General features: G+C 40.3%; 1 protein-coding gene across 4 annotated transcripts in view; it reads left to right on the forward strand.

The window, feature by feature from the left end:
* NPHP3 (nephrocystin 3) overlaps nucleotides 1-23,810 on the forward strand; it is a 46,285-nt gene extending 22,475 nt beyond the window's left edge. For 2 of the 4 annotated variants that reach the window (XM_048838777.2, XM_048838779.2), the window contains 11 exons: nucleotides 3,011-3,175; nucleotides 4,484-4,581; nucleotides 5,436-5,558; nucleotides 6,256-6,445; nucleotides 6,606-6,847; nucleotides 8,367-8,442; nucleotides 12,182-12,309; nucleotides 18,139-18,379; nucleotides 20,681-20,806; nucleotides 21,687-21,802; nucleotides 22,406-23,810. In XM_048838777.2, coding sequence (XP_048694734.2) covers nucleotides 3,011-3,175; nucleotides 4,484-4,581; nucleotides 5,436-5,558; nucleotides 6,256-6,445; nucleotides 6,606-6,847; nucleotides 8,367-8,442; nucleotides 12,182-12,309; nucleotides 18,139-18,379; nucleotides 20,681-20,806; nucleotides 21,687-21,802; nucleotides 22,406-22,586 — 1,686 coding nt within the window. In that variant the 3' untranslated portion in view covers nucleotides 22,587-23,810. Of the gene's footprint in view, nucleotides 1-3,010; nucleotides 3,176-4,483; nucleotides 4,582-5,435; nucleotides 5,559-6,255; nucleotides 6,446-6,605; nucleotides 6,848-8,366; nucleotides 8,443-12,181; nucleotides 12,310-12,690; nucleotides 12,954-18,138; nucleotides 18,380-20,680; nucleotides 20,807-21,686; nucleotides 21,803-22,405 lie in introns of those variants that run through there. The other 2 variants (XM_048838778.2, XM_048838781.2) reach the window with 2 other exon arrangements.
* Nucleotides 23,811-25,523: the final 1,713 nt, after the last annotated feature.

Genomic DNA, 25,523 nt, shown 5'->3' on the forward strand with positions numbered 1-25,523 from the left:
TTAAAAATTTCCAGTGATGGAGAATCCACCCCAACACTTGATAAGGTGTCCCAATCGTTAATTACCCTCACTCTTAAAAATTTACACCTTATTTTTTAATTTTGTCTAAATTGGATCTTGTTTTACTTTTGTCTGCTAGATTGAAGAGTATTCTATTATCAAGTTATGTTCTTCCTGTAGGTTCTTATAAACTGTGATCAAGTCACCCCTTGACTTTCTCTCTGATAAACTAAATAGTTTGAGCTCCTTGAGTCTTTCACTAGATGGCATGTTTTCCAATCCTTTGGTCATTTTTGTGGCTCTTTTCTCCAATTTATCAACATCCTTTTTGAATTGTGGACACCAGAACTGGACAGAGTAAAGACAATATTAACACTACTCTTACTTGATATTCCCCTGTTTATACAGCCAAGTATCACAATTAGCCCTTTTAGATCTATCAATTAGTTAGTTTTTAATCCATTTAGTTTCAGAGTAGCAGCCATGTTAGTCTGTATCCGCAAAAAGAAAAGGAGGACTTGTGGCACCTTAGAGACTAACAAATTTATTTGAGCATAAGCTTTCGTGAGCTACAGCTCACTTCATTGGATGCATTCCTCTGATGAAGTGAGCTGTAGCTCACGAAAGCTTATGATCAAATAAATTTGTTAGTCTCTAAGGTGCCACAAGTCCTCCTTTTCTTTTTGCAATCCATGTATTGTGTCCCATGTTGATTTTATTTTATTTTAGTTTCTTAATCAAAATGTTGTGGGGTGCAAAGTCAAATGCCTTATAGATGTCTATGTTTATTACATCAACACTATTATCTTTGTCAACCAAACCTGTAATTTCATCAGAAAACGATATCAAGTTACTTTGACAAGATCTATTCTTCATAAACCCATGTCAAGAGGCATTAATTGTATTACTCTCCTTTAATTCTTTATTAATTGAGTCCTGCATCAGCAGTTCCATTATTTTGTCCAGGAGAGATATCAGGTGGATTGGCATATAATTACCCAGGTCATCCCATTTATCTCTTTTAAATATTGTCACAAGATTAGCTTTCTTCCAGTTCTCTGGAACTTTCCCAGTGTTTCCAGAGTTACTGAAAAACAGCACCAATGATCCAGAGAACTCCTCGACCAACTCTTTTAAAACTCAAGTTTTCTGGACCAGCTGATTTAAATATGTTTGTCTTTAGTAAGGGCTGTCTAATGTTCTCTTGAGTTATTGGTGGCATGGAAAATATTTCATCATCACATGATGACTACATCATCTGTCTTTTTTTCCAAATACTAAAAGAAATATTTGTTTAAATGCTTCTGCTTGTTCTACATTGTTATTAAGAATTCTACCATTTTCCTCTAGTAATGGACTGGTACCATTGTTAGGATTTCTTTTGTTCCCAATATACTTGAAAAACTCCTTCTTATTATTGTTCTTAACTCCACTGATCATAAATTATTCCTGGTGTCCTTTTGCTTCCCTTATCAATTTTCTACAATTCTTAGCCTCTGATTTATATTCATTACCATCAGCTTCCCCTTTTTTCCATTCATTATGTACTTCCCTTCTAAGATGGGTTATTTTTTGACCAGTTTAGCCTGCCTTTCTGTATTGTGGCTTTTTCGGTAAAATGTTCTTAAACAGTTCTCTATTATCATTCACATCTTTCTGTGTAAATTCTTTCTCTCAGTTGACTAGACTTATAATTGTTTTCAGTTGTGTGAAACTGGCCCTTATTCAAGTGCCAAATATATATAGCACTAGTTTGGACTGTGTCTTGTTTTGCACTTAACATATATAATCAAGCTATGCTCACTTACACTAAGCAACTACCAATATTTAGTTCTGTGATCAATTCCTCTTTATCAGTCAAGAGAAGGTCTAATACAAAATTCCCCTGTGTTGGATGAAACACTTTTTGAGTTAGGAAATGATCATCTGTAACTTTTAGAAATTCTGAGGACATTTTAGAACTGGCCACATGAGCCCTCCACCATATTCACTCAAATTGAAGTCCCCATAATAACATAGCTTTTTTTCGTCTATACTTTATAGGTAGGTGCTTAAGGAGCCAGTCATTCTGTTTTCCAGTATGATTTGGTGGTCTATAGCAGACACTTAAGTAGTGCTCCATCTTGTGTCCTTCTGTTAAGATATTGATCCACAAACATTCAAGAGCCAGTATCCAATGTTTGGGTTATTCTAAGATGAAAAAAAAATTAATGGCCAAATCCATCCTCATTGAAGTTACATGAGGAACAAATTTGTCTCAGAATGTGAAAGCAGTAATACTTAAAATTGTATTTGCAGGCAATTTTGGTGCATGTAGTTCTTGTGAGATTAAGATATTTATATTGTACTGAATAGCGTCTCGAGCAACTGCAATCTCTGAAGTTCCCTTATTGCTTCAACAAAACACCTTTTGAAGGGTAAAATATGTATTTAATTTGCTGTAGTAAAATGGAAATTGACAAATTTGCCTAACAGTCTTAGTTATGTGGACCCCAAAGATGAATAATTTACCCTTTCAATAATGTTTCCAGTCTAAATAGTCCCTATTTTTGAAACCAGTTACTGTATTAAAGGTAAGACTACATAAATATTTTTAGAATACTTGGGTAACAATGTTCATTAGAGATATGGTTTTGTATATTTTTGGAAAGATTTCTGACGTCATGCCATGTTGGGTCCAATACTGCCTTTATTTACTGCAGTATAAATCTTGAGTCATTCCACTGAAACCAATAAGATTGACTCCAGATTGACACCAGTGTAACCTAGCAGAGTTTTGCCTAAATTATACATCCATAACTTCATCTTTAGGTGGAACTAATTTGTGAAGCCTGTTTTTCAGCCCACCCTCGGTAACTGTACGATGTACTTTGTGTACTAAATGTATCAAGGAAGCCTATATTGTGTTTTAAAACCTAGCATTCAGTATTTGTCTTGGGATTCAGTATACCTGAGTTACTCAGTGAGCAGTTGTTAAATTTATTAAAGCATTAATTTTTTGGCCACACAGGTTCTCTGTCTCATCAGTGTTAGCCACAATGGAGTGAGTGAATCAGAACTGATGGAACTTTATCCCGAACTATCCTGTGCCATGTTAGCCTCTCTAGTTCACAGTCTGCACAAGATGTGTATGCTGACATATGGCTGTGGTTTGCTAAAGTTTCAGCACCTCCAAGTAAGATTCCGTACATTTAGACATATGCAAATAATACTCCACTAAATTAGAAATATTTTGCCAAATTCTGCTCTTAAATACATCGGTGTAACTCCAAGAGTAACTTTGAATCCACTTATGTTTCTCTAGATTTACAACAAGGTAAATCAAAGCAGTATGGCCTGCTGTCTTCCTTTAGAGATACAAGCATACTATATAAATCTGTTTAATTTTGTTATGTAACTGTCATTGACTTAGTCAAGAATTAAGGCAGGCACCAAAAAAAAGACACTTTGTAGACTATTTGAATGGTTGCAAAGCCATACTAAGTGTTGTATTTTTTCCCTCCTTGGAATAAAAAATTCATTGCTTCCAAGGTCCAGGACCAGTGCTTTATTAAGCCCTGGACCAGTGCTAAAGAGCACTGCTGGTCTAAATATTGTGACCATTTTTAAGGTCTAGAGAACCAACAAGACTAGAAATAAATGATGTACACCATGGAAAGTGGGAGATCCGAAGTTGCCAGTTATACATTAATTTCTAGCCCTGGTGGTTAACTAGATTATCAGCCTTCAAACTACATAATTTTGATTATATGCATGTCTTCTCTCCCACTTTTTCTCCCTTCAGTTCTGATCTGATATCAGTGCCTGCTATCTTGAGAATTCTTTCCAAGATGATCAATGTTGTTCACCGTCAGCATTCAAAAGTTGCTTTTTCATTGATTGTTAACTCTAGCAGTCCTAGAAAATATTGTCTACTAAAAATCAAGCCAGAATTGAAGGGGAAAGGAGAATGATAATTTTTAAGCAAGTGATAAATCTAAGAGCTTTAGTCTAATTTAGTACTTTGTTTATAGTTGAATGCCAACAATGTATAACTTTATTAGTTTCACAAAAAGTAAATATGCATTATTAGTTGTACCTCCATTTTCTTCCCCTTTCCCAGCAAAGCCTGGGAGGCCATTTGAGAACTATGATGTTAGTGGCAACAAAAAGAGTTACAGTTTCCAAGGTAAAGGGTGAACACGAAAGACCCAATGAAATTATTGTTACTGAGAAAAATAAATATCAGGCTTCCTCCTTTCCCCGCTCCCTCTCCCACATGATGATATATTTCCTCTTCTTAAATACCTTGGGCCTTTGTAGCTTCTCTTACCTCATTTTGTTTAAAATTGATTTGCTTTCAAGTTGAAGATCCCTTTAGCAAAAAAAGATTTTTAAATTCCTCAGCACAGGATTCTTGTTTCCCATTTGTGTCTTTTAGGGAGCCCCATGCACTGTTAGTATGTAACAGACATATATTGATTACTATAACTCTCTTTTCCAGGCTTGGGAAACGGTGCAACTAGAATACATGGAAGAAGGTCAAAAGATTATTTCTACTTACCGAGAAAAACTAATAGACTACTTCACCATGCAGCTAAGGTATTTCAGAACTCCTCAGAACACAAAAAAATGTTATAGTCTTTACAGCGGATATTTCTTACTTTCTTTCAAATGGTTTCTCTGCCTAATTCATTGAAGCAGTCCGTTACTGTGTAACATTAAACCTCATCCTGTTCAGTTCAGATTATTATTGATGCAGCCACTTCTATTCTAGGCATAGATTCATAGCTGCTTCAGACTCTACCTGAAGTGTACCCACTGTGGGCTTTGGAGCACAGTTCTCTGCACTTCAGTACTTGCAAGGACCAAAACAGTGTTGGGCTATGGAAGACATGGGCATGGGGCCAGTGAATCAGTGGCCATACTAATCTGCCATGGAGGGGGGGACACAGAGGAAACACAGGTTCTATAGGCCTGAGAACATAGGAGCAATCTATGGTGGAGGAAACAATACCTTCCTCAACTGTCATGGACTATTTGGGCACAGAGCCTAGAAATTCAGGCTACGCACAGGGTACAGGGTTTGCCCTTTTGTAAAACTTCAGTTTGCATTAAAACATGTCAGTAAACGAGGGTGTGTCTAAAGATAACTTGGGGACATTTTGCTTTTGCATTACCCTGGGTTTCTTGAGTTTTGTAGATCTGTTAATATTGTAAAGAGTCAAAGACAAACTTTGGATCTTTGATTCAAGCTGTTTCATATTATAGACCTCCTTTTCACAAAAAGCGGGTGGGAAATTGCATACACAAGTCAGGTAATTGGTGATATAAGAGATGCTAACTGGTTGTTTGTCCATGTAGTTGTATGACTTACTATTTTCCAAATCAAGCCCTATAATTTTAAATGTTAGGAATGGAAAGGGATTTTATTTTGTTTGCTTTTCTTCCATTAGTCAAGGCAGAGTGACTTGGAGAAGTGCAGATGAACTTCCTTGGCTTTTCCAACAACAAGGCAACAAGCAGAAGCTACACAAGTGTCTCCTGAACCTCTTTGTATCTCAGAATCTTTACAAAAGGTAAGAGAGTAGCCAGGGCCTTCGTATGTATAAACATATTGAAATGGTTTAGTGTCAAGTTAAAGGCATGAAATAAAGTGTCTTTAATGTTTTGTTTAAAAAATAAATAATAGAAATGATAAAATGCACAAATATGGGAAGAAATTAAACTAGACCAATACCAATATGTAACCGTATAGCAGGGATTGAAAGCTGGCTGAAGGGTGCTAAGAAATAGCTAAGTATAAAGTTATACGGAGATATCTAGTGTAATACCACTTATGGGATATCCTGCCTGGCTGCCCAGTTGCAAAGCACCCAAGGCATGGGAACCAGTGCTGTTCTGTTGCCTGTCCCTTTTGTGCAGCTAGGTATATCCCTGTGTAGCGTGAACCCTGCTCGTTGGTGCTCTGAGCATGGTAGTGTGTAGGTGTGCATGGGGGTGGGGCAGTGAATCCACTGTCATGCAGAGACCCTCTGTCCTTTCACTGCTGCACAGTTGGGAGACCAGTAAGGTGCTGCATGGGTCATTCTAACTGCTGGACTACAGTAGCCTTCACAGAGCCGCTTTGCAGCCACTTTGCAGCATGAGGGAAAATTCCTGATGTGCATATTCCCCCTTCCTTGGACCCTGCCATCCAGCAGGGTAGCTGGTTCTGAGCACTGAGATTTGGTGTTCTGTATTTTACTTCTTACTTATTTTTTCTTGTTAAAACAGGGGGCATTTTGCAGAATTACTGAGTTACTGGCAGCTTGTTGGAAAAGATAAGAGTTCAATGGCAGCAGAGTATTTTGACTCTCTAAAGCAATATGAGAAAAGCTGTGAGGGAGAGGAAAATATGATCTGTCTGGCTGATCTTTATGAAACTCTGGGACGTTTCTTAAAAGATCTAGGTCTTCTCAGCCAGGTAAGTGCATCTAGGAACCAAAGGGAATACCATGTAACAGCAAGCAAGCAAGGAATTGAAGCAGAGCATAGTATGTGCTTGATAGGATGTTTTGTATTGCAGTGTTTTTTTGTACATTATCTTTCCTGCTCTAGTCACAGTCTCAACTCTTTTATTACAGGCAGTTGCTCCTCTGCAGCGTTCTCTGGAAATTCGGGAGACTGCACTGGATCCAGATCACCCAAGGGTAGCACAGTCCCTCCATCAGTTAGCAGGAGTTTATGTGCAGTGGAAGAAGTTTGGAAATGCTGAGCAGTTATATAAGCAGGCTCTGGAAATCTCTGAAAATGCTTATGGGGCTGAACATCCCAGGGTTGCTCGTGAACTGGATGCACTTGCAACATTATACCAGAAACAGAACAAGTAAGATTAATCGTATTGGTGATTTCCTGGATTTGTCATAACATGCAAGTCTTTTGAGGTTGTTACATTGTCTGTCTGTTTCTACGATTACACGTTTTAATAGATGTAACTTCCTTTTGATGCATGTGCAGAACTGTTATTAATATTAATGAGAACTATGTGCTTGTTTCAAGAGGAGGAGACGACCTTTTTTGGGGTCTAGAAAAAGATTAGTAAACATATTTGTGCAGTATTCAAATATATAGTTATAACAAAGTAATGTTTTTTAAAAATGCCCTTGTATTGGTACAATTGTCACACTCGCAAAATAGTTGTGAATACTTACCAGCCCAAACACAGGAGGTAGGTAACTGATGATAACAGGGAAAAATATCTTAAGGATATTTTACTTGTCCATCAAAAACAAATTACTAGCTCCAGGCAAATGTGTAGGTAGAATTTACAAGTCCGGTTGCAGATTTCTATGGGTTCTCCGAAGGATAAATGTATCCAAATTCTACTTGTTTTATTTTAACACCGTGTCTATGGAGTAGGGAAGGCTTACATACGAGCAAAATGATTTATCCTTAATACTTAATGCACGTGGATTAAGTGACCTTTCCAATGTGACAGTAAGTCTCTGGTGGAGCCAAGAACAAAACCCAGATCGCCTTAGTCCTAATCCAGTGCCTTAATGACAAGACCATCCTTCTTCTCCAATACATACTTCAATATACTGAAGATATCCTGACACTTCTTATGAGGCAATTCCTTTCCTAGTGCTCATTGCAAGTAGCTTAGTGATATTGGGGGGAGTGGGGGGAAGAAAGGGAAGGAGTCCTCTTCCGGGAAATGTACTTAAGTGTAACACTCATTCAAAAAGTCCTTTGGTACAGTTTGTACTGTTGACTCTGCAGATCAAGCTCCTGTACTTGCATGTAATTCTAGAGGAAACTGCCAAAATTCTTCTCTTTCTTCTTCTGCAAATTACTCTCTAACCAAACCATAGAAAACCAAGACTCTGAGTCCTTACCCTCTCAGTTGCAGAACGCACTCTAGATTTGTGTCCAAACTCACCCCCTCTTTCTTGGAGATTTTCTTTTAAGGGCAGTTGCAATAACATAATAGTTCAGCCTAAATTTCTCCTTCAAACTAGGAAGTTTCTAGCACTGCCTTTAGAGTTTTTGTCTTACTCGCCAGTTCTCTCTACGCAGAAAGCAACTTGAATCTGTTTATATTTGGGGTGGAATTAAGACATGCTATCTACAACTAGTCAGCATTTCTATGCAGGATTCCAATGCCCGCTAAGAGGGAGGGGTAACAGAAGAATCTTGCTACCCTGTTAACACTCCTAACGCAATCATAAGTATTTTGCATACTTCTATCTTTGACAAAATGTGCGATTTTCAAAAGCACCTAGGTGACTTTCAGGGGGACTTGTGCTCTTAAGTCACTTAGGTGGCATTTTGAAAATCTAACCCAAAATGTATATCGTTGCCATGTATGGTGTTCTTCTAACATTTTAAATAACTATTTTCAGATATGAACAAGCTGAACAGCTGAGGAAAAAATCCTTTAAAATGCGACAAAAAGCAGCAAGGCGGAAAGGCAATTTGGTAAAGATTTGATACTTAATCAAAATAGGGGCTAGCTGTGGCTTTGTTGTATGGATGATGAAGTGTGTTTGAGGAGGTGTTCTGAAAATCTGATGCTTAAGTGCTTTTGATAATTGAAAGTTTGCCAGCTTAACCACTTTAGGAGCAGCATTGGTATCTGCTCTTTCAACCTCACTGGAAATAAAGGTGGATAAGTACAACTGGAATATAGTAGTGAGTGATGGAGAATAAATAAGTGGATATAGAAACCCTCCAAATATCAGACTTTGGGGATTCAGATTTCATGCTGAGACTATATGTTGTTGAAAGGAAACTAGAGAAAGTGCTCTATAGGAGGTAACTGAGGGCCTAATTCTACAACACTACTGTGCATAGTGCCTACTACCGTAGATAACAGTGTCACACTGGTGACAATGTCAGTAACCACTATATTTGGTAGTGGTTTAAGGATGAAGCCCTAAGCGTGTACTCCCTCCTTAGGGCACGTCCATGGTTTTTTTTTTTTACTCTTTTTTTTCTTCTGTTTCTCCTGCCATAAAGCTCCTAGGGGAATTCTAGTTTTAGGTTCAGTCTCTGCCTCATAGAGGCAGAGAAGCACCCATAGTACAAGAACTCTGCTAGGAACTATATAGTTGAAGCAACATAAAGAAAAACAATGGAAATGTCACTCTTCCCACCACAGTTATTTAAAGAAAAATAAAATCTGTTCCTGGGGATTTCACGTTGTCAACTTTCATATTGATTTCAGTTACACAAACATTTTTTATTAGAACTATTAGTGTGGGCTGGGGGTGTTATCAAAGAGGTCTCTGAAGTTTCTGATCACACTTTTTACTCTCACTCCACATCATTTATGACAAGTATTGCCATACGAAGCCTTTCTATGAAGCTTTACAAAATCCTTCAGGAATATTTTTATAATGGTTTGATACGACATCAGCTTGAATTCCATTTTGAGTTCTTAAGACCTAAGAAATTAATTGAAACAGATTGTTTGGACTGAAAAATTTAAGAAGACTAGAACATATTGTAAAGGGAAGGCAAAACCAGAGCATAGTAGATAGAGGATGTTGTGACAGGGTCGGGCCAGATGGCTATAGGAGAGTAATAGAAGGCAGATATATTAGCCCCAGGCTAAGTAGGTCCCTTTTCCCTGGGTAAGGTAACAGGGAAGGTTCCAGAACAATCAGGAACCTTCTGGAGACAATTAAGACAGGCTGATTAGAACACCTGCAGCCAATCAAGAAGCTGCTAGAATCAATTAAGGAAGGCTAATCAGGGTACCTGGGTTTTAAAAAGGAGCTCACTTCAGTTTGTGGTGTGCATGTGAGGAGCTGGGAGCAAGAGGCACTAGGAGCTGAGAGTGAGAACGCGGACTGTTGGAGGACTGAGGTGTACAAGCATTATCAGACACCAGGAGGAAGGTCCTGTGGTGAGGATAAAGAAGGTGTTGGGAGGAGGCCATGGGGAAGTAGCCCAGGGAGTTGTAGGTGTCGCACAGCTGTTCCAGGAGGCACTGTAGACAGCTGCATTCCACAGGGCCTTGGGCTGGAACCCGGAGTAGAGGGCGGGCCCGGGTTCCCCCCAAATCCTCCCAACTCCTGGTCAGACACAGGAGGAGTCGACCTGGACTGTGGGTTCAGAAAAACGGCCAAGCTGAGGGCTGCCGTGAAGCTCCAAGGCGAGCAAATCTGCCAATAAGCGCAAGACCCACCAAGGTAGAGCAAGAACTTTGTCACAATATATAGAGACATAAAGGGTAACAAGAAAACATTCTACAAATACATTAGAAGCAAGAGGAAGACCAAGGACAGGGTAGGCCCGTTACTCAATGTGGGAGGAAAATAACAGAAAATGTGGAAATGGCAGAGGTGCTTAATGACTTCTTTGTTTCGGTTTTCACCAAGAAGGTTCGTGGTGATTGGATGTCTAACACAGTGAATGTCAGTGAAAATGAGGTAGGATCCAAGGCTAAAATAGGAAAAGAACAAGTTAAAAATTACTTAGACAAGTTAGATGTCTTCAAGTCACCAGGGTTTGATGAAATGTATCCTAGAATGCTCAAGGACCTGATGGAGGAGATATCTGAGCCATTAGCGATTATCTTTGAAAAGTCATGGAAGACGGGAGAGATTCCAGAAGAATGGAAAAGAGCAAATATAGTGCCAATCTGTAAAAAGGAAAATAAGGACAACCCGGGGAATTACAGACAAGTCAGCTTAACTTCTGTACCCGGAAAGATAATGGAGCAAATAATCAAGCAATCAATTTGCAAACATCTAGAAAGGGTGTTAAGTAACAGCATGGATTTGTCAAGAACAAATCATGTCAAACCAACCTGATAGCTTTCTTTGACAGGGTGACAAGCCTTGTGGATAGGGGGAAGCGGTAGATGTGGTATATCTTGACTTTAGTAAAGCTTTTGATACTGTCTCACATGACCTTCTCATAAACAAACTAGGGAAATGCAACCTAGATGGAGCTACTGTAAGGTGGGTGCATAACTGGTTGGAAAACCTTTTCCAGAGAGTAGTTATCAGTGGTTCACAGTCATGCTGGAAGGACATAATGAGTGGGGTCCCGCAGGGATTGGTTCTGGGTTTGGTTCTTTTTAATATCTTCATCAATGATTTAGATAATGGCATAGAGAGAATGCTTATAAAGTTTGTGGACAATAACAAGCTGGGAGGGTTCCAAGTGCTTTGGAGGATAGGATTAAAATTCAGAGTGACCTGGACAAACTGGAGAAATGGTCTGAAGTAAATAGGATGAAATTCAGTAAGGACAAATGCAAAGTACTCCACTTAGAAAGGAACAATCAGTTGTACACATACAAAATGGGAAATGACTGCCTAGGAAGGAGTACTGCAGAAAAGGATCTGGGTGTTATAGTGGACCACAAACTAAATGAGAGTCATCAGTGAAACGCTGTTGCAAAAAAAGCGAACTTCATTCTGAGATGTATTAGCAGGAGTGTTGTAAGCAAGACACAAGAAGTAATTCTTCCGCTCTACTCCGCACTGATTAGGCCTCAACTGGAGTATTGGGCGCCACATTTCAGGAAAGATGTGGAGAAATTGGAGAGAGTCCAGAAAAGAGTGACAAAAATGATTAAAGATCTAGAAAACGTGACCTATGAGAGAAGATTGAAAAAATTGGTTTGTTTAGTCTGTAAAAGAGAAGGCTGATGGGGGACATGATAACAGTTTTCAAGTATGTAAAAGGTTGTTTCAAGGAGGAGGGAGAAAAACTGTTTTTCTTAACCTCTGAGGATAGGAGAAGCAATGGGCTTAAATTGCAGCAAGGGTGGTTTGGGTTGGACATTAGGAAAAACTTCCTAACTGTCAGGGTGGTTAAGCACTAGAATAAATTGCCTAGGGAGGTTGTGGAGTCTCCATCATTGGAGAGTTTTTTAAGAATAGGTTGGACAAACACCTGTCAGGAATGGTTTAGATAATACTTAGTCCTGCCATGAGGCAGGGGACTGGACTAGATAACCTCTCGAGGTCCCTTCCAGTCCTATGATTCTGTGATTTCACGGAGGCATACTGGGTGTAATTCACCCCCATGCACAGGACCAACAAAAGGCCTATGCAACCCTTAATTCTCATAATAGGCTTACATGGGGTCTATTTGGCACAAAGGCCTTTTGTTGGCCCTCTGCATGGGGGTGAATTTCAGTCGTAGATGTTAAACTTTTGATGCTGATGGACTTTCGTTACCTTGTGCTTTGCTTTAGTTTGGATTTGCTCTTCTACGTCAACGAGCCTTGCAGCTGGAAGAGCTCACGTTAGGCAAAGACACACCAGATAATGCTCGAACCCTCAATGAGCTTGGAGTTCTCTATTATCTGCAGAATAATCTTGAGTAAGTAATGTTTGTCACACAGTCATAATTCCCTCTCTCTTTTTTATATCTAATGAGACACATTATATGGAACCACATGAAAAATTCTTAGTGATAAGGCTAAACACTCTCAAATACTAAATACAGTCCAATTTCTTTTATGGTTTTCTATTATGAAATTAACTCATAGTATCTGAAGTCTGCTGTACAGTGAGTGTCATTGGCATCTGGATATTTACCACATCACTGTTTTAGAACTGATGTACTACTACATTAAATTTAACTATCACTAGTTGTAAATATATGGGATATTTTTATGTTCTCTCTACCATGGTTCTCTGTTACATCAGACTCCTTTATAAAATTCTCATTCTAACAGGAAGGTTTTTTTTTCTTTTATAGCATTCAAAATGTCGGTCCTACAAGGAAAGTAATGAATAAATTGCACATATATATTATAGGTGAGATCCTTGCCCCTGCTCTGATTCCTTTATGATGTGCAAAAGGGCCAGAGCAGCATAAAGAGGCACCAAAAGCTACGTAACTGGCCAGGAGAGAATTCCCCTAGCACAGGGGTCAGCAACCTTTCAGAAGTGGTGTGCCGGGTCTTCATTTATTCACTTTAATTTAAGGTTTCACATGCCAATACTACATTTTAATGTTTTTAGAAGGTCTATCGCTATAAGTCTATATATTATATAACTAAACTATTGTTGTATGTAAACAAGGTTTTCAAAATGTTTAAGAAGCTTCATTTAAAATTAAATTAAATTAAAATGCTGATCTTACATCGCCGGCCCACTCAGCCAGCTGCCGGCCTGGGATTCCGTTCACCTAGACCGGCAGCGGGCTGAACAGGTCCAGCGGCCGGGACCCCAGACCAGCAGTGGGCTGAGCGGCTCAGCCTACTTCCGGTCTGGGGTTCCATCTGCCAGCTCCTGACAGCCAGGGTCCTGGCTGCCGGCCCTGCTCAGCCCGCTGCCGGTTTGGGGTCCTGGCCCTGTCCACATAGAGTAGGTACCTACTTTCTCCCTGGTTCTGGCCCATTCTCTTCCTCTCTTTGCACTGAGATGAGGGTGGGAGTGCACTGAGAACAGGGCTGGGGATGAAGGAGCAGGCTGGGGGTTGGGGTGCAGGGTCTGACCAGGAGCTAGAATGAGGGAGGGGGCTCAGGGTTGGGGCAGGAGGTTTGGGTGTGGAGCACTTACGTGGGCAGCTCCCATTTGGTGCGAGGGGTGCAGGTGGGAATGTGGGGGTGTGTGTTTGTGCAGGAGCTCCCGTTTGGTGCTCAGGGTGGAGGTGGGGGTGGGGATGTGGGGGGTGCAGGGGTGAGGGCACGGGGCTGGGGTGTGTGGGGCGTGCAGGGGTCAGGGCAGAGGCTGGGGGGCTGTAAGGGGCGTGCAGAGGTCAGGGCAGAGGGCTGCGGGTGTGGGCTGGGGTCGTGGGAGTGCTCCCAGCCCCCTGCCCTGAGTGGCTCACGGCAGGGGCTGGAGGGGATATGCTGATTCCACCCTCTTCCCCAAGTTCCCTGGAGCAGAGAGCATGCTGCGGCTCCGCTTTTCCCTCTCCCCCTCCGTAGCAAGGGCTGTCAGCTGATCGGCCGGAGGGAGGGAGGGAAGGAGGGGCAGGAACCCTGCACACTGGGGGAAGAGGCGGCGGGACAGGGAAGCTTGCCTGCCCTGCAAGGAGAGAGCGGTGGACAGAGAAGAGTGGGCCAGGCCAGGCAGGAATTTTAATGGCACGCTGCTGTCCTCGGCAGACAGCAGTGTGCCATTTAAAATTGGCTCGCGTGCCATCAGTTGCCGACCCCTGCCCTTGCACAAGAAAAGCAGAAGACATGTATGAAACTGTGTCCCAAGGACTGCCTCACAAGCCCCAGTTTAGAGGGTTTGATGTGTCAGGGCCAGAGCCCTGCAAGCTCAGCCCACAGAGCAACCTGCAGATGTTCTTTAACATAGGCCCCCAGAGCTGTGTAAGTTATATTGAGCGCCTCTCCGATACCTGAAGCAGCCCTGGATTGGGAGGGTACCTTAAAGCCACCTTAACTCCTGTTCTTTTTTGCTGTGCCTCTTAGAAGTGCAACACAGAATTTCACCTCAAGTCTTTAAGTCCTTTTAGATATTTTTCTTGTATCTGAATGTCAGGGCAGGTCTTCACTACCCACCGGATCAGCGGGTAGTGATCTATCTATCAGGGATCGATTTATCGTGTCTCGCCTAGACACGATAAATCGATCCCCGAACACGCTCCCTGTTGACTCTGGAACTCTAGCTCGCGAGAGGCGGAAGCAGAGTCGATAGGGGAGCAGCAGTGGTCGACTCGCCACCATCCCCACGGCCAGGTAAGTCGACCTAAGATACGCCAACTTCAGTTATGCTATTCGCGTAGCTGAAGTTGCGTATCTTAGGTCGACACCTCTCCCCTCATCCCCCCCCAGTGTAGACCAGGGCTCAGGATCTCAATGGCAGAATAAAGAAGTTAAAATGCGGTGTGATTTAGAGTGTTTACATGTATAGCCACTAGTTAGTGCAAACTAGTTAGCTAACTAGTTAGCTAACTAGTTAGTGCACTAGTTAGTGCACTAGTTAGCTAGTTATGAGAATTGACTTGTAACAGTTGATGCATGTATGTTATTTCTTGTTTTACTTGTCATGCAGTCAGGCCAAAGTCACTGATGATAAATGACTGATATCTGTAAAATCTGTTGTGAGATCATTGTATACTCCACCATCTGTCAGTTCATCCGCAATTTTTTCAAATACTCCCTATTTCCTGTAGCTCTTTCCTCCCAATTTAATTGGTGAGCAAAATGGCACACAGTCTTCTAGTAAAGATATCCATGAAAGTTTGTTATTGCTTTTTGAAACAGAGTACTGTGCTGTAGTTCTGAATCAACCATTAAAGAGTCTCTTTTGATAGTTTGATGCAGCTGAAGGGAATTTGTTTGTATCAACTGATAAATGTAAGCCTGATCTGTAGCCGTTATGTAGGGAGCACTTCTTTGGCTCCCACAAGGCGACTCCAGGCTTGAACTCATCTTTTGTGTATATATTCCTTCTCTCCATCTAATGTGAAACAAATATTTCCAATTTACTAAACTGACCTGTCTCAAGAATAGGGTGACATAGAACCATAGAATATCAGGGTTGGAAGGGACCTCAGGAGGTCATCTAGTCCAACCCCCTGCTCAAAGCAGGACCAATCCCCAACTAAATTATCCCAGCCAGGGCTTTGTCAAGCCTGACCTTAAAAACTGCTAAAGAAGGAGATTCAACTGCCTCCCTAGGTAATGCATTCCAGTCTTTCACTACCCTCCCAGTGAAAAAGTTTTTCCTAATATCCAACCTAAACTCCCCCACTGCAATTTGAGACCATTACTCCTTGTTCTGTCATCTGCAAACACTGAAAACAGTCTAGATCCATCCTCTTTGGAACCCCCTTTCAGGTAGTTGAAAGCAGCTATCAAATCCCCCCTCATTCTTCTCTTCCGCAGACTAAACAATCCCAGTTCCCTCAGCCTCTCCTCATAAGTCATGTGTTCCAGTCCCCTAATCATTTTTGTTGCCCTTCGCTGGACGCTTTCCAATTTTTCCACATCCTTCTTATAGTGTGGGGCCCAAAACTGGACACTACTCCAGATGAGGCCTCACCAATGCCAAATAGAGGGGAACGATCACGTCCCTCGATATGCTGGCAGTCCCCCTACTTATACATCCCAAAATGCCATTGGCCTTCTTGGCAACAAGGGCACTGTTGACTCATATCCAGCTTCTCGTCCACTGTAACCCCTAGGTCCTTTTCTGCAGAATTGCTGCCTAGCCATTCGGTCCCTAGTCTGTAGCGGTGCATGGGATTCTTCTGTCCTAAGTGCAGGACTCTGCACTTGTCCTTGTTGAACCTCATCAGATTTCTTTTGGCTCAATCCTCTAATTTGTCTATGTCCCTCTGTATCCTATCCCTACCCTCCAGCGTATCTACCTCTCCTCCCAGTTTAGTGTCATCCGCAAACTTGCTGAGGGTGCAATCCACACCATCCTCCAGATCATTTATGAAGATATTGAACAAAACCGACCCCAGGACCGACCCTTGGGGCACTCCACTTGATACCGGCTGCCAACTAGACATGGAGCCATTGATCACTACCTGTTGAGTCCAACAACCTAGCCAACTTTCTATCCACCTTATAGTCCATTCATCCAACCCATACTTCTTTAACTTGCTGGCAAGAATACTGTGGGAGACCGTGTCAAAAGCTTTGCTAAAATCAAGGAACAACACGTCCACTGCTTTCCCCTCATCCACAGAGCCAGTTATCTCGTCATAGAAAGCAATTAGATTAGTCAGGCATGACTTGCCCTTGGTGAATCCATGCTGACTGTTCCTGATCAGTTTCCTTTCCTCTAAGTGCTTCAGAATTGATTCCTTGAGGACCTGCTCCATGATTTTTCCAGGGACTGAGGTGAGGCTGACTGGCCTGTAGTTCCCAGGATCCTCCTCCTTCCCTTTTTTAAAGATGGGCACTACATTAGCCTTTTTCCAGTCAATCTGGGACCTCCCCCGATCACCATGAGTTTTCAAAGATAATGGCCAATGGCTCTGCAATCACCTCCGCCAACTCCTTTAGCACTCTCGGATGCAGCGCATCCGGCCCCATGGACTTGTGCTCGTCCAGCTTTTCTAAATAGCCCCGAACCACTTCTTTCTCCACAGAGGGCTGGTCACCTCCTCCCCATGCTGTGCTGCCCAGTGCAGTAGTCTGGGAGCTGACCTTGTTCGTGAAGACAGAGGCAAAAAAAGCATTGAGTACATTAGCTTTTTCCACATCCTCTGTCACTAGGTTGCCTCCCTCATTCAGTAAGGGGCCCACACTTTCCTTGGCTTTCTTCTTGTTGCGAACATACCTGAAGAAACCCTTCTTGTTACTCTTAACATCTCTTGCTAGCTGCAACTCCAGGTGTGATTTGGCTTTCCTGATTTCACTCCTGCATGCCCGAGCAATATTGTTATACTCTTCCCTGGTTATTTGTCCAATAGAATGTGTGTTTGTCACGATGACAAACTACCTAGCTGTAATGGATATTGCATGCAGGGATTCTATGGGGAATCACTTTCTTTTTGCCACAGAGGGAAAATATTAAATGTGTGATAGAATAGTACCACGATAATGTAATAAAATACATAACTGTTTGATAGGATAGACACTTGAACAATTACTTCAGAGAAAGCCTTAAGCTAGTTCTTAATGTGTAAATTATAGCAGCTGAGCCTATTGTACATAAACCTATTTCTTTTACAGTCTTTGCAATTGTTTGCAAAGGGAATTCTAACTGCTACTTGCTGAATTTTTACATAGTTCCAGAGTTGGTCACCTGATCTTGCTACTTGTTTCATGAATGTTTGCTCCTGGGAGGAGTTACACTGAAGCCAGTGGGATTATTCGCATGAGTATGGGTTACTTTACTTGTATAAAAAAGGGTACAGATCAGACTCAAAAGGAATATTCACAAGGTAATGTAATATAAGAAAAGAATTCTACCCAACTGACCTAAAGTGCTAGCTTTTGGGCAGCTAGTATGAGTGCTCTGAGATTGCATTTGATGCTCTGGTTAACTCTGTAACTACATGCTTTCAGTCAGACAGCGTGCTGTTATCTATTGTCCGTCTTTTGTGTTTGGATATACAGTTTTTCACTAAGACTGTGTTTAAATGAGTTGCTCTGCTGTATTTGTTTCACTAGAGGCAGCTGAAATTTCTATTTGAATACAATGGCACTTCTGCAGGCACAAAAGTAACTTTCATGGTATGCACACATTTAATCTTTGGAGTATTGCTGTGTGAATTTGTTTGTAGGACAGCTGAACTTTTTCTGAAGCGCTCCCTAGAAATGAGGGAGAGGGTCCTGGGACCAGACCACTCAGACTGTGCACAGTCTTTGAACAACCTTGCAGCTCTGTACAATGAAAAGAAACACTACGATAAGGCTGAGGAACTGTATGAAAGAGCTTTAGAAATTAGGAGGAGAGCACTAGCCCCTGATCATCCCTCACTGGCTTACACTGTGAAACACCTTGCAGTACTCTACAAAAAGGTGGTAAGTATGTGTGTGCTTTGTACATCATTTAAAAATAATGTCTTGCACTTTCCATCCCAAAAGAGGCAGAGTATCAAAAAGAGTTTGGATATCAGCATCCTCCAGAAACACACTAAAAAACAAATTTAAGTATATAAATTAAAGTTCTCTCTGTTTTTGCACCTCGTAGGAGCTCTGTGGAACATTTTCCTAAAGAAAAGCTGTTCTTTAATAATGTCTTCAGTGTATTGGGCACCTACAAGCTTTTCCTTTAACTTCATTCAGACAAATTTATTCAGCCAGTATATTTACCACAAAGAAAACAACTCAGTTAGAAGACAGCATTATGGCTGTTGCCAGGAAATCTCTTCTCCACTTTCATATTTTGTGTTCCTCTGCATACTGTATGCAGCATCCTTTGCAAGCTTTTGTTCCAATCAACCCAGATGCAGACACCATATTTTTGGCACTTCAGAATAATTTCTCCTAATTTTTACATATGAACCCAGTCAGCCATCTAAGTATTTAAATAGAACTGGCAGCAGCTCTCTCTGTGGATATCTTGAGCCATTTCTACTTCGTTTCACTTCAGTGAAAAATAAGCAATCACTCTCTTGCTGAATACTCTATGTGGTGACAATAGTAATTTTGTGTTTTCAAAATACCTTATAAATATAAATTGTCAGTTGTCTGGTCCGATATGAAGGGGAATCCCTGTCTATAGGAATAATGTAAACTGTGCTCAGCCTTGCAGCTAGGCAGAACGTGAACCCTAACGTTTCCAACTGTTACACTGAAGAGTTCAAATTCAGAATAGAGTGATAGTAGATGAGTGTTTCTTTCTGCATTTTGCCATTCTTCTAAATTGGAAGAATCCTGTAAACTTATTTCTTGGCCAGACTGTTCCTGTGCTCTTGCACAAGTGCTTTTACTGCTAACCCCTCCAGCAGCATTCTGAAAGGGGTTGGGATCACATGAGCTTTTCCCATTTCAGACTGCTGCAGTGGACTCTGCCAGAAAAGCAAACTGCTGCGCTTGGATGAACATAAATGAAAACACAAGGGGAGTGAGTGGAAGGGAAGAGACTAGAGTTGGAGGTACATAAAGAATGGTTAGATACTTGACCGTAGACAGTGATTGACCTTTTTCACAGTTACCTCTTGATATAAAATCATAGCTGGTGGGTGTGAAGAAACAGAGAAAACTATAAACTTTACACATCCAAAACTACCTTGGACGTGTTCCTGAATTTCCATTTCATGCTAAATGTCAAACATCCATATTCCAGAAATAGAATCCCAAGTAAAAAAAAAATTAAATCACTAATTCAGTACATCCAATGAATCAGGAAGGAACATGCCTAAGAAATAATCAGAGCTAGAGACAGTTCCGGGAAAGACTTAAATGGGAGTTGAAGGCACTTGGACCATTAATGATGATCAACAGGAATGGTTTATTGTAGATATTCATTAAGAGCCCAATTCTGCAAGGTTTAAGTGAACTTCAGAGGGATAAATACCATGGAGGGAGAGGAATTATTTAAGCTCAGTACCAATGTGGACACAAGAACAAATGGATATAAACTGGCCATCGGGAAGTTTAGACTTGAAATTAGACAGAGGTTTCTAACCATCAGAGGAGTGAAGTTCTGGAACAGCCTTCCAAGGGAGGCAGTGGCGGCAAAAGACCTATCTGGCTTCAAGATTAAGCTTGATAAATTTATGGAGGAGATGGTATGATGGGTAACATGATTTTGGGAATTAATTGATCTTTGACTATTTGTGGTAAATAGGCCCAATGGCCTGTGATGGGATGTTAGATTGGATGGGACCCGAGTTACTACAGAGAATTCTTTCCTGGGTATCTGGCTGGTGAGTCTTGCCCGCATGCTCATGGTTCAGCTGATGGCCATATTTGGGGTCAGGAAGGAATTTTCCTTCAGGGCAGATTGGAAGAGGCCCTGTAAGTTTTTCACCTTCCTCTGCAACGTGGGGCACGGGTCACTTGCTGGAGGATTCTCTGCACCTTTAAGTCTTTAAACCATGGTTTGAGGACTTCAATAGCTCAGACATAGGTGAGAGGTTTATTGCAGGAGTGGGTAGGTGAGATTCCGTGGCCTGCGTTGTGCAGGAGGTCAGACTAGATGATCATAATGGTCCTTTCTGACCTTAAAGTCTATGAGCATATAGATCAAGAATTCTGAACTTTCTTCTCCTGAAAGCAATTACAACTTTTCTAAGCTCTTTATTCACAAAAAAATTATACATGCATCTAAGCCTGCTATAACTACATGGCTGGTTTCAACATTGGTTTGTTTTCTAGGGAAAGCTTGACAAGGCAGTGCCTCTGTATGAGTTGGCTGTTGAAATTCGACAAAAATCATTTGGTCCAAAGCACCCTAGCGTAGCTACTGCCTTGGTAAACCTGGCTGTTCTTTATTGTCAGATGGTAGGTTTTTCCTGTCTTATATATTTCAGCAATTTTATATATGAAATTTAACAGCATATAAAAGGACACCGTCAGGGAATTCAGAATCTCCATGTACATTTTTACAATCCGAAAGAACATATTTAGCAGGAAAATGTGATTGCACTGATTGGAATTTAGCCAGCGGTAAAAGGGGGTTGTTAACCCCTTCAATCTTGTAAAAGATACCATGGGATTTTTAATAAATCATATAAATCATGGCCTTTGATTTAAAACTACCATCTAAAGCACTGGTTTAGTACTGACTGAGGGAGCATTACCGACTGAAATTCTGGCACTCCTTCATGCACATTTATCAAGTGTAGTCTTGCCTAGGCTTTTAAGCTCTGATAAGACTGCAGTTGTAGACTTTATACTCTAAACCTAATATAGGTCAGAGAGAAAGAAACAAATGGATGGTAAGATCTCGGTAAATGTTTCCTTAGTATCAATAACATTAAACACTTCTACTTAATATATCATATATTGTTCTGTTATGTTGCTTGGGATCTGTAAACCTGGCTTTCAATAAGAGGTGACAGCTGATTAGCTAAAACCCAGGAATGTGTTTTGGTAGTTTATAACCTATTCATTTAGGATGAGACTTTCAAAGCCACCTAAGGAACTCTGACCCCAATTATCCTAAAATTAATGGGAACTCAGTGTGCAAATCTTTTAGGTTGCTTTAAAAGTCTCACTCTTATGTAAACAGCAATTCTTTTAAAAACAAAACATTGTTTTGGTTTAGCAAAGAAACTCAAGTCTAGGATGTGTCTATACAGTTTGCAGAAACCAAATAGTATGTGGAATACCCATTTAAACAACTGGCTTTCATTTTGTTTTCCTTCCCCCACCCAAAAAGAAAAAGCACATTGAAGCCTTACCTCTTTATGAATGTGCATTAAAGATTTATGAAGACAGCTTTGGTCATATGCATCCTCGTGTGGGAGAAACGCTAAAAAACTTAGCTGTGTTGAGGTAAGGCCAGATATTTTTCTCCTGTCACCTAATATAGGGAACTGCTTCCATTAAAAAAAAATTAACAAATGTGAATAATTATATCAATAGAAAATGCTTTATTAGGCAATTTAGGGGCTAAAATGTAGACAGTGTTGGTAACTTTGTTAATTATAGTAGGGCGACAGTCTGATATAATGAAGACTGGAACCTTGAGGTATATATGCACCTCTTTCCTTTGACAACAAACCTGGGGGAACTTGGATCCAGGGTTTTGTCCTACCACAATCACAACTCTTCCAAGCTGTTTCAGCTTATTCCTCCATGATGCAATGCAGTTACACTTAACACAGTGAATGCAGCGGGAGTGCATGCTGATAATTCCTCGTGACTAGTGCCAGCGTTAAGGTTGTATGATCCTTTACCGTACCTCACCTCTGTATTTCCTTGTTTTCAGAAATTTTTGCTGAACTCAATATCCTGGAAGGGCACAGGTTAACACCAGGCAATCTGAACTCGGCATTAACAAAGTTTTTTGCTGTTTAATTGTATGTTTTTGCAGACTTCAGTACAGGAGTGAGTTGGTGGGGCAGGGTTGGTTAAATTTTGGTTTCTCTCCCAAAGCTATGAAGGAGGAGATTTCGAGAAGGCTGCTGAGCTGTACAAGAGAGCCATGGAAATCAAAGAAGCAGAGACTTCGTTGGTAGGAGGAAAAGCAGCTTCCCGACCCTCATCAAGTGGAGACACTTTCAGTTTAAGAAGTACATTATCTCCAAATGTTTTTCTAGACCATGGACAAAGGTGATGCAAACTGGCACAAAAACAAATGCTAGTAAAGAATGCTTGATGGTTAAAGTGTTAAAAAATATATCTGAGCATTCTTCAGAGATTAAAAAAATGAAGATGAAATATTTGTGACGAATGGTAATCTGAACAAAAAATTTACATTTTAATTTAAAATATTTCTGTTCATGTTAACTTTTTTGTGGACCATGTGGTACAGAGTTACCTCTGTGTTACACACAGGCATTTAGTGAAAGACTGCTGAGTGTGTTCTATTAGTTATTGTTCAGTCTGAAGCTGTCATGCCAGAAAACATCAGTTTTGTTTTTTCTCTATACCTCTTTTTAGTAGAGGACCTGTGAGCTGCAGGGTATAATCAGCAAAATAGTTACTAGTTTTTATTCCACATCAGTTCCTTCAGTGTCCACACTGTTATGGTGTTTGTGGAATTTTGTTACTATACCTTTCTGTCTTTCAGGAGCACTTTGTTATTCAGGGACACAGTAATTTTGAGAACCATGTATTGTGTTTCCACCAAAAGAAGGAAAATACCCCCAAACTCCACCTGCCCATGTTTTGGCTTTAAGGAAACTTATGCAAAGGAAACTGGGTTCTTAGTAAGACATGCTTTTGAGTTTTTAGATCAAGGTTGTTGACAGAGGGCTTGTCTATGTGGTCAGTTTGTGCAGGGCAAGCCTGGGTGTAAATCTGCAGCCCACCAGCCTTCACACTAACTGGCCATTGGGACCCTGATACCACACACACAAATTTCTGTCGTGTGTTTTGATTTAAACTCTGAAACAGATTGAAGTGCACTACAGAACTTTTAGTGCCTCAGTGTGCAGCATGCTAATGCACTGTAGATTTACACCCCCACTTGTCATGTATGAACTGAAGATATAGACAAGCTCTGACTGATATTTTTGTCCTCTCTAGCTAAAGCTTTTTAATTGGTGTCAGTTATAGCCACTTATTTTTACTAGGAATATGCTTTTTCAGTGAGTAACCTGAGAGAAGCATATGAATTAATTGGGGACTGGTGCACACACCTCAGTTCTAGTAGAGAAAAACTGCTCATTAAACTCCAGTATACAAGCATGCTTGTATTAACCAGGAGAAAGAACTGAATAGCATCGGTGAATAGCAGTAAACTGATTTGTATTAAATGTACAATGGAGTATTTCTCCCAGTTAGTTACAATGATCAATTAAGTCTGTTTGTTTACAAATAAATTCTTTAAAAGTGACATGTTCCTTTTCATACTTTAGAGTTCATAAAGTGTCAGATCTATGAAGAAACTTCATTCATGAACTAATCCAATTATTCAGCTAGTCTTAAAGTGCCGAGGCTGTTTATCTCAAAGGGATATTATCTATCTTCCCCTTTGACTTAATTGCTTACTGTAAAAGGGGGAAAATTTCCCCCCCCATTCAGCACTTTTTCTGAATAGAAAAAAAAATTTGATTAGTTTTATACTGCTGCAATGAAAAATGTACAAAATCAAAACTGACATTCAGCACTAAAACTTAGAAGTTTCTTCAACTAACAGACTACACAAATGATATGAGGTTCTTGCAGCATAGGAAAAGCGTTTTTTATCTAGACAAAAATTGTAATCTTCTAAATTTCAAACAGATGGATGTTTGACTTCTTTGTAATGGTGTCCAAAACAAGTGTAATAGCTCTTGATTCTTCTTCTGTAGAAAAGGTGTCCCACCAAGTTCTGTTCGTACATGAAATTGAAGCATTTGTATATTTGGTATAAGCCAAATTCTGTGTAACTTAATGAACACAGTAGAACTCCACATCAAAACTGATAGTGTCTTCCAGTGTACCAGCAGAAATTTAATAGTACAGACCCATAGCAAGGTCTCATTATTAAGATTCACTGTTAAAAATTTAAGTTGATAATATATTGTAGCTTACCACATAAATGAACAAAGTTAGCAAAAATATACAGCATTGAAGTGTATTTGTTCACTGAGTTGCAAAAAATCAGAAATTTCCACTAGATTTCTCAGTCAGAGAAATACTATGGTTCTTTTTAGACTTCTACATTCCAATATGCTTTAATTGCAAAGGTGAAAAACATCATCAGCCACAGGGCTTTTTTTTTTTAAATACTGGTACACAATCTTCTGCAAAGTTAGGTCTTGACTCTACCACCTCACTTTACAATTTGGAATGGGCAAGTGTAAAAGTTGCTTTACTAACTATAGTCAGAAGTCAAGAACTATTTTGCATACACTAACAACATCTCTCCAATAATTTTATATATGTATTAATTACTATTTTTGTAAAACTGTACATAGGATAAAATTGTAAATAGTTGCCTTTTTATAAAGCTGTCAGCCATGTAAAGTAATAGCTAAATCAGTGATTCTCAAACTTTTGTACACATAGCAAGCCTCTGAGTGTGACTCCCTGTTATAAATTAAACACTTTTATATATTTAACACCATTATAAATGCTGGAGACAAAGCAGGGTTTGGGGTGGAGGCTGACAGCTCGCAATCCCCCCCCCATTATAACCTTGTGACCCCTTGAGGGGTCCTGAGCTAAATGCTAGCCAAATAAATAATTCTAAATGGATTTTAGAATAACTAGCTTTTAAAAGTAAACAAAGGAAGGTTTGTAGGTGTTTTTGAAATGACTGAAATTTCCTGTGCAGTTAATTTTTTTTCGTGATAAGTCATAAGCATTTTTACTATGTAAACACATGGCTGACAACTGCAGTGATATGTTAGGAGCTGTTTTGGTCAACTCAGTCATTGATCAGGTAACAAAGAATTCATACCAAAACACTTGTGCCTTACAACTGCATACTCACACCACTATCAAACACAAAGCAATGTATGCACAAATACTTGTTTAAGAAAGAATAGGGATGTGACAAACTGACAAATCACTCAACCCTTTACAATTTTTCTAGTGAAATTTATGGCCTATGAAAAGATTG

This window comes from Caretta caretta, chromosome 2 (assembly GCF_965140235.1).
Source record: "Caretta caretta isolate rCarCar2 chromosome 2, rCarCar1.hap1, whole genome shotgun sequence".
Classification (NCBI taxonomy): Eukaryota; Metazoa; Chordata; order Testudines; family Cheloniidae; genus Caretta; species Caretta caretta.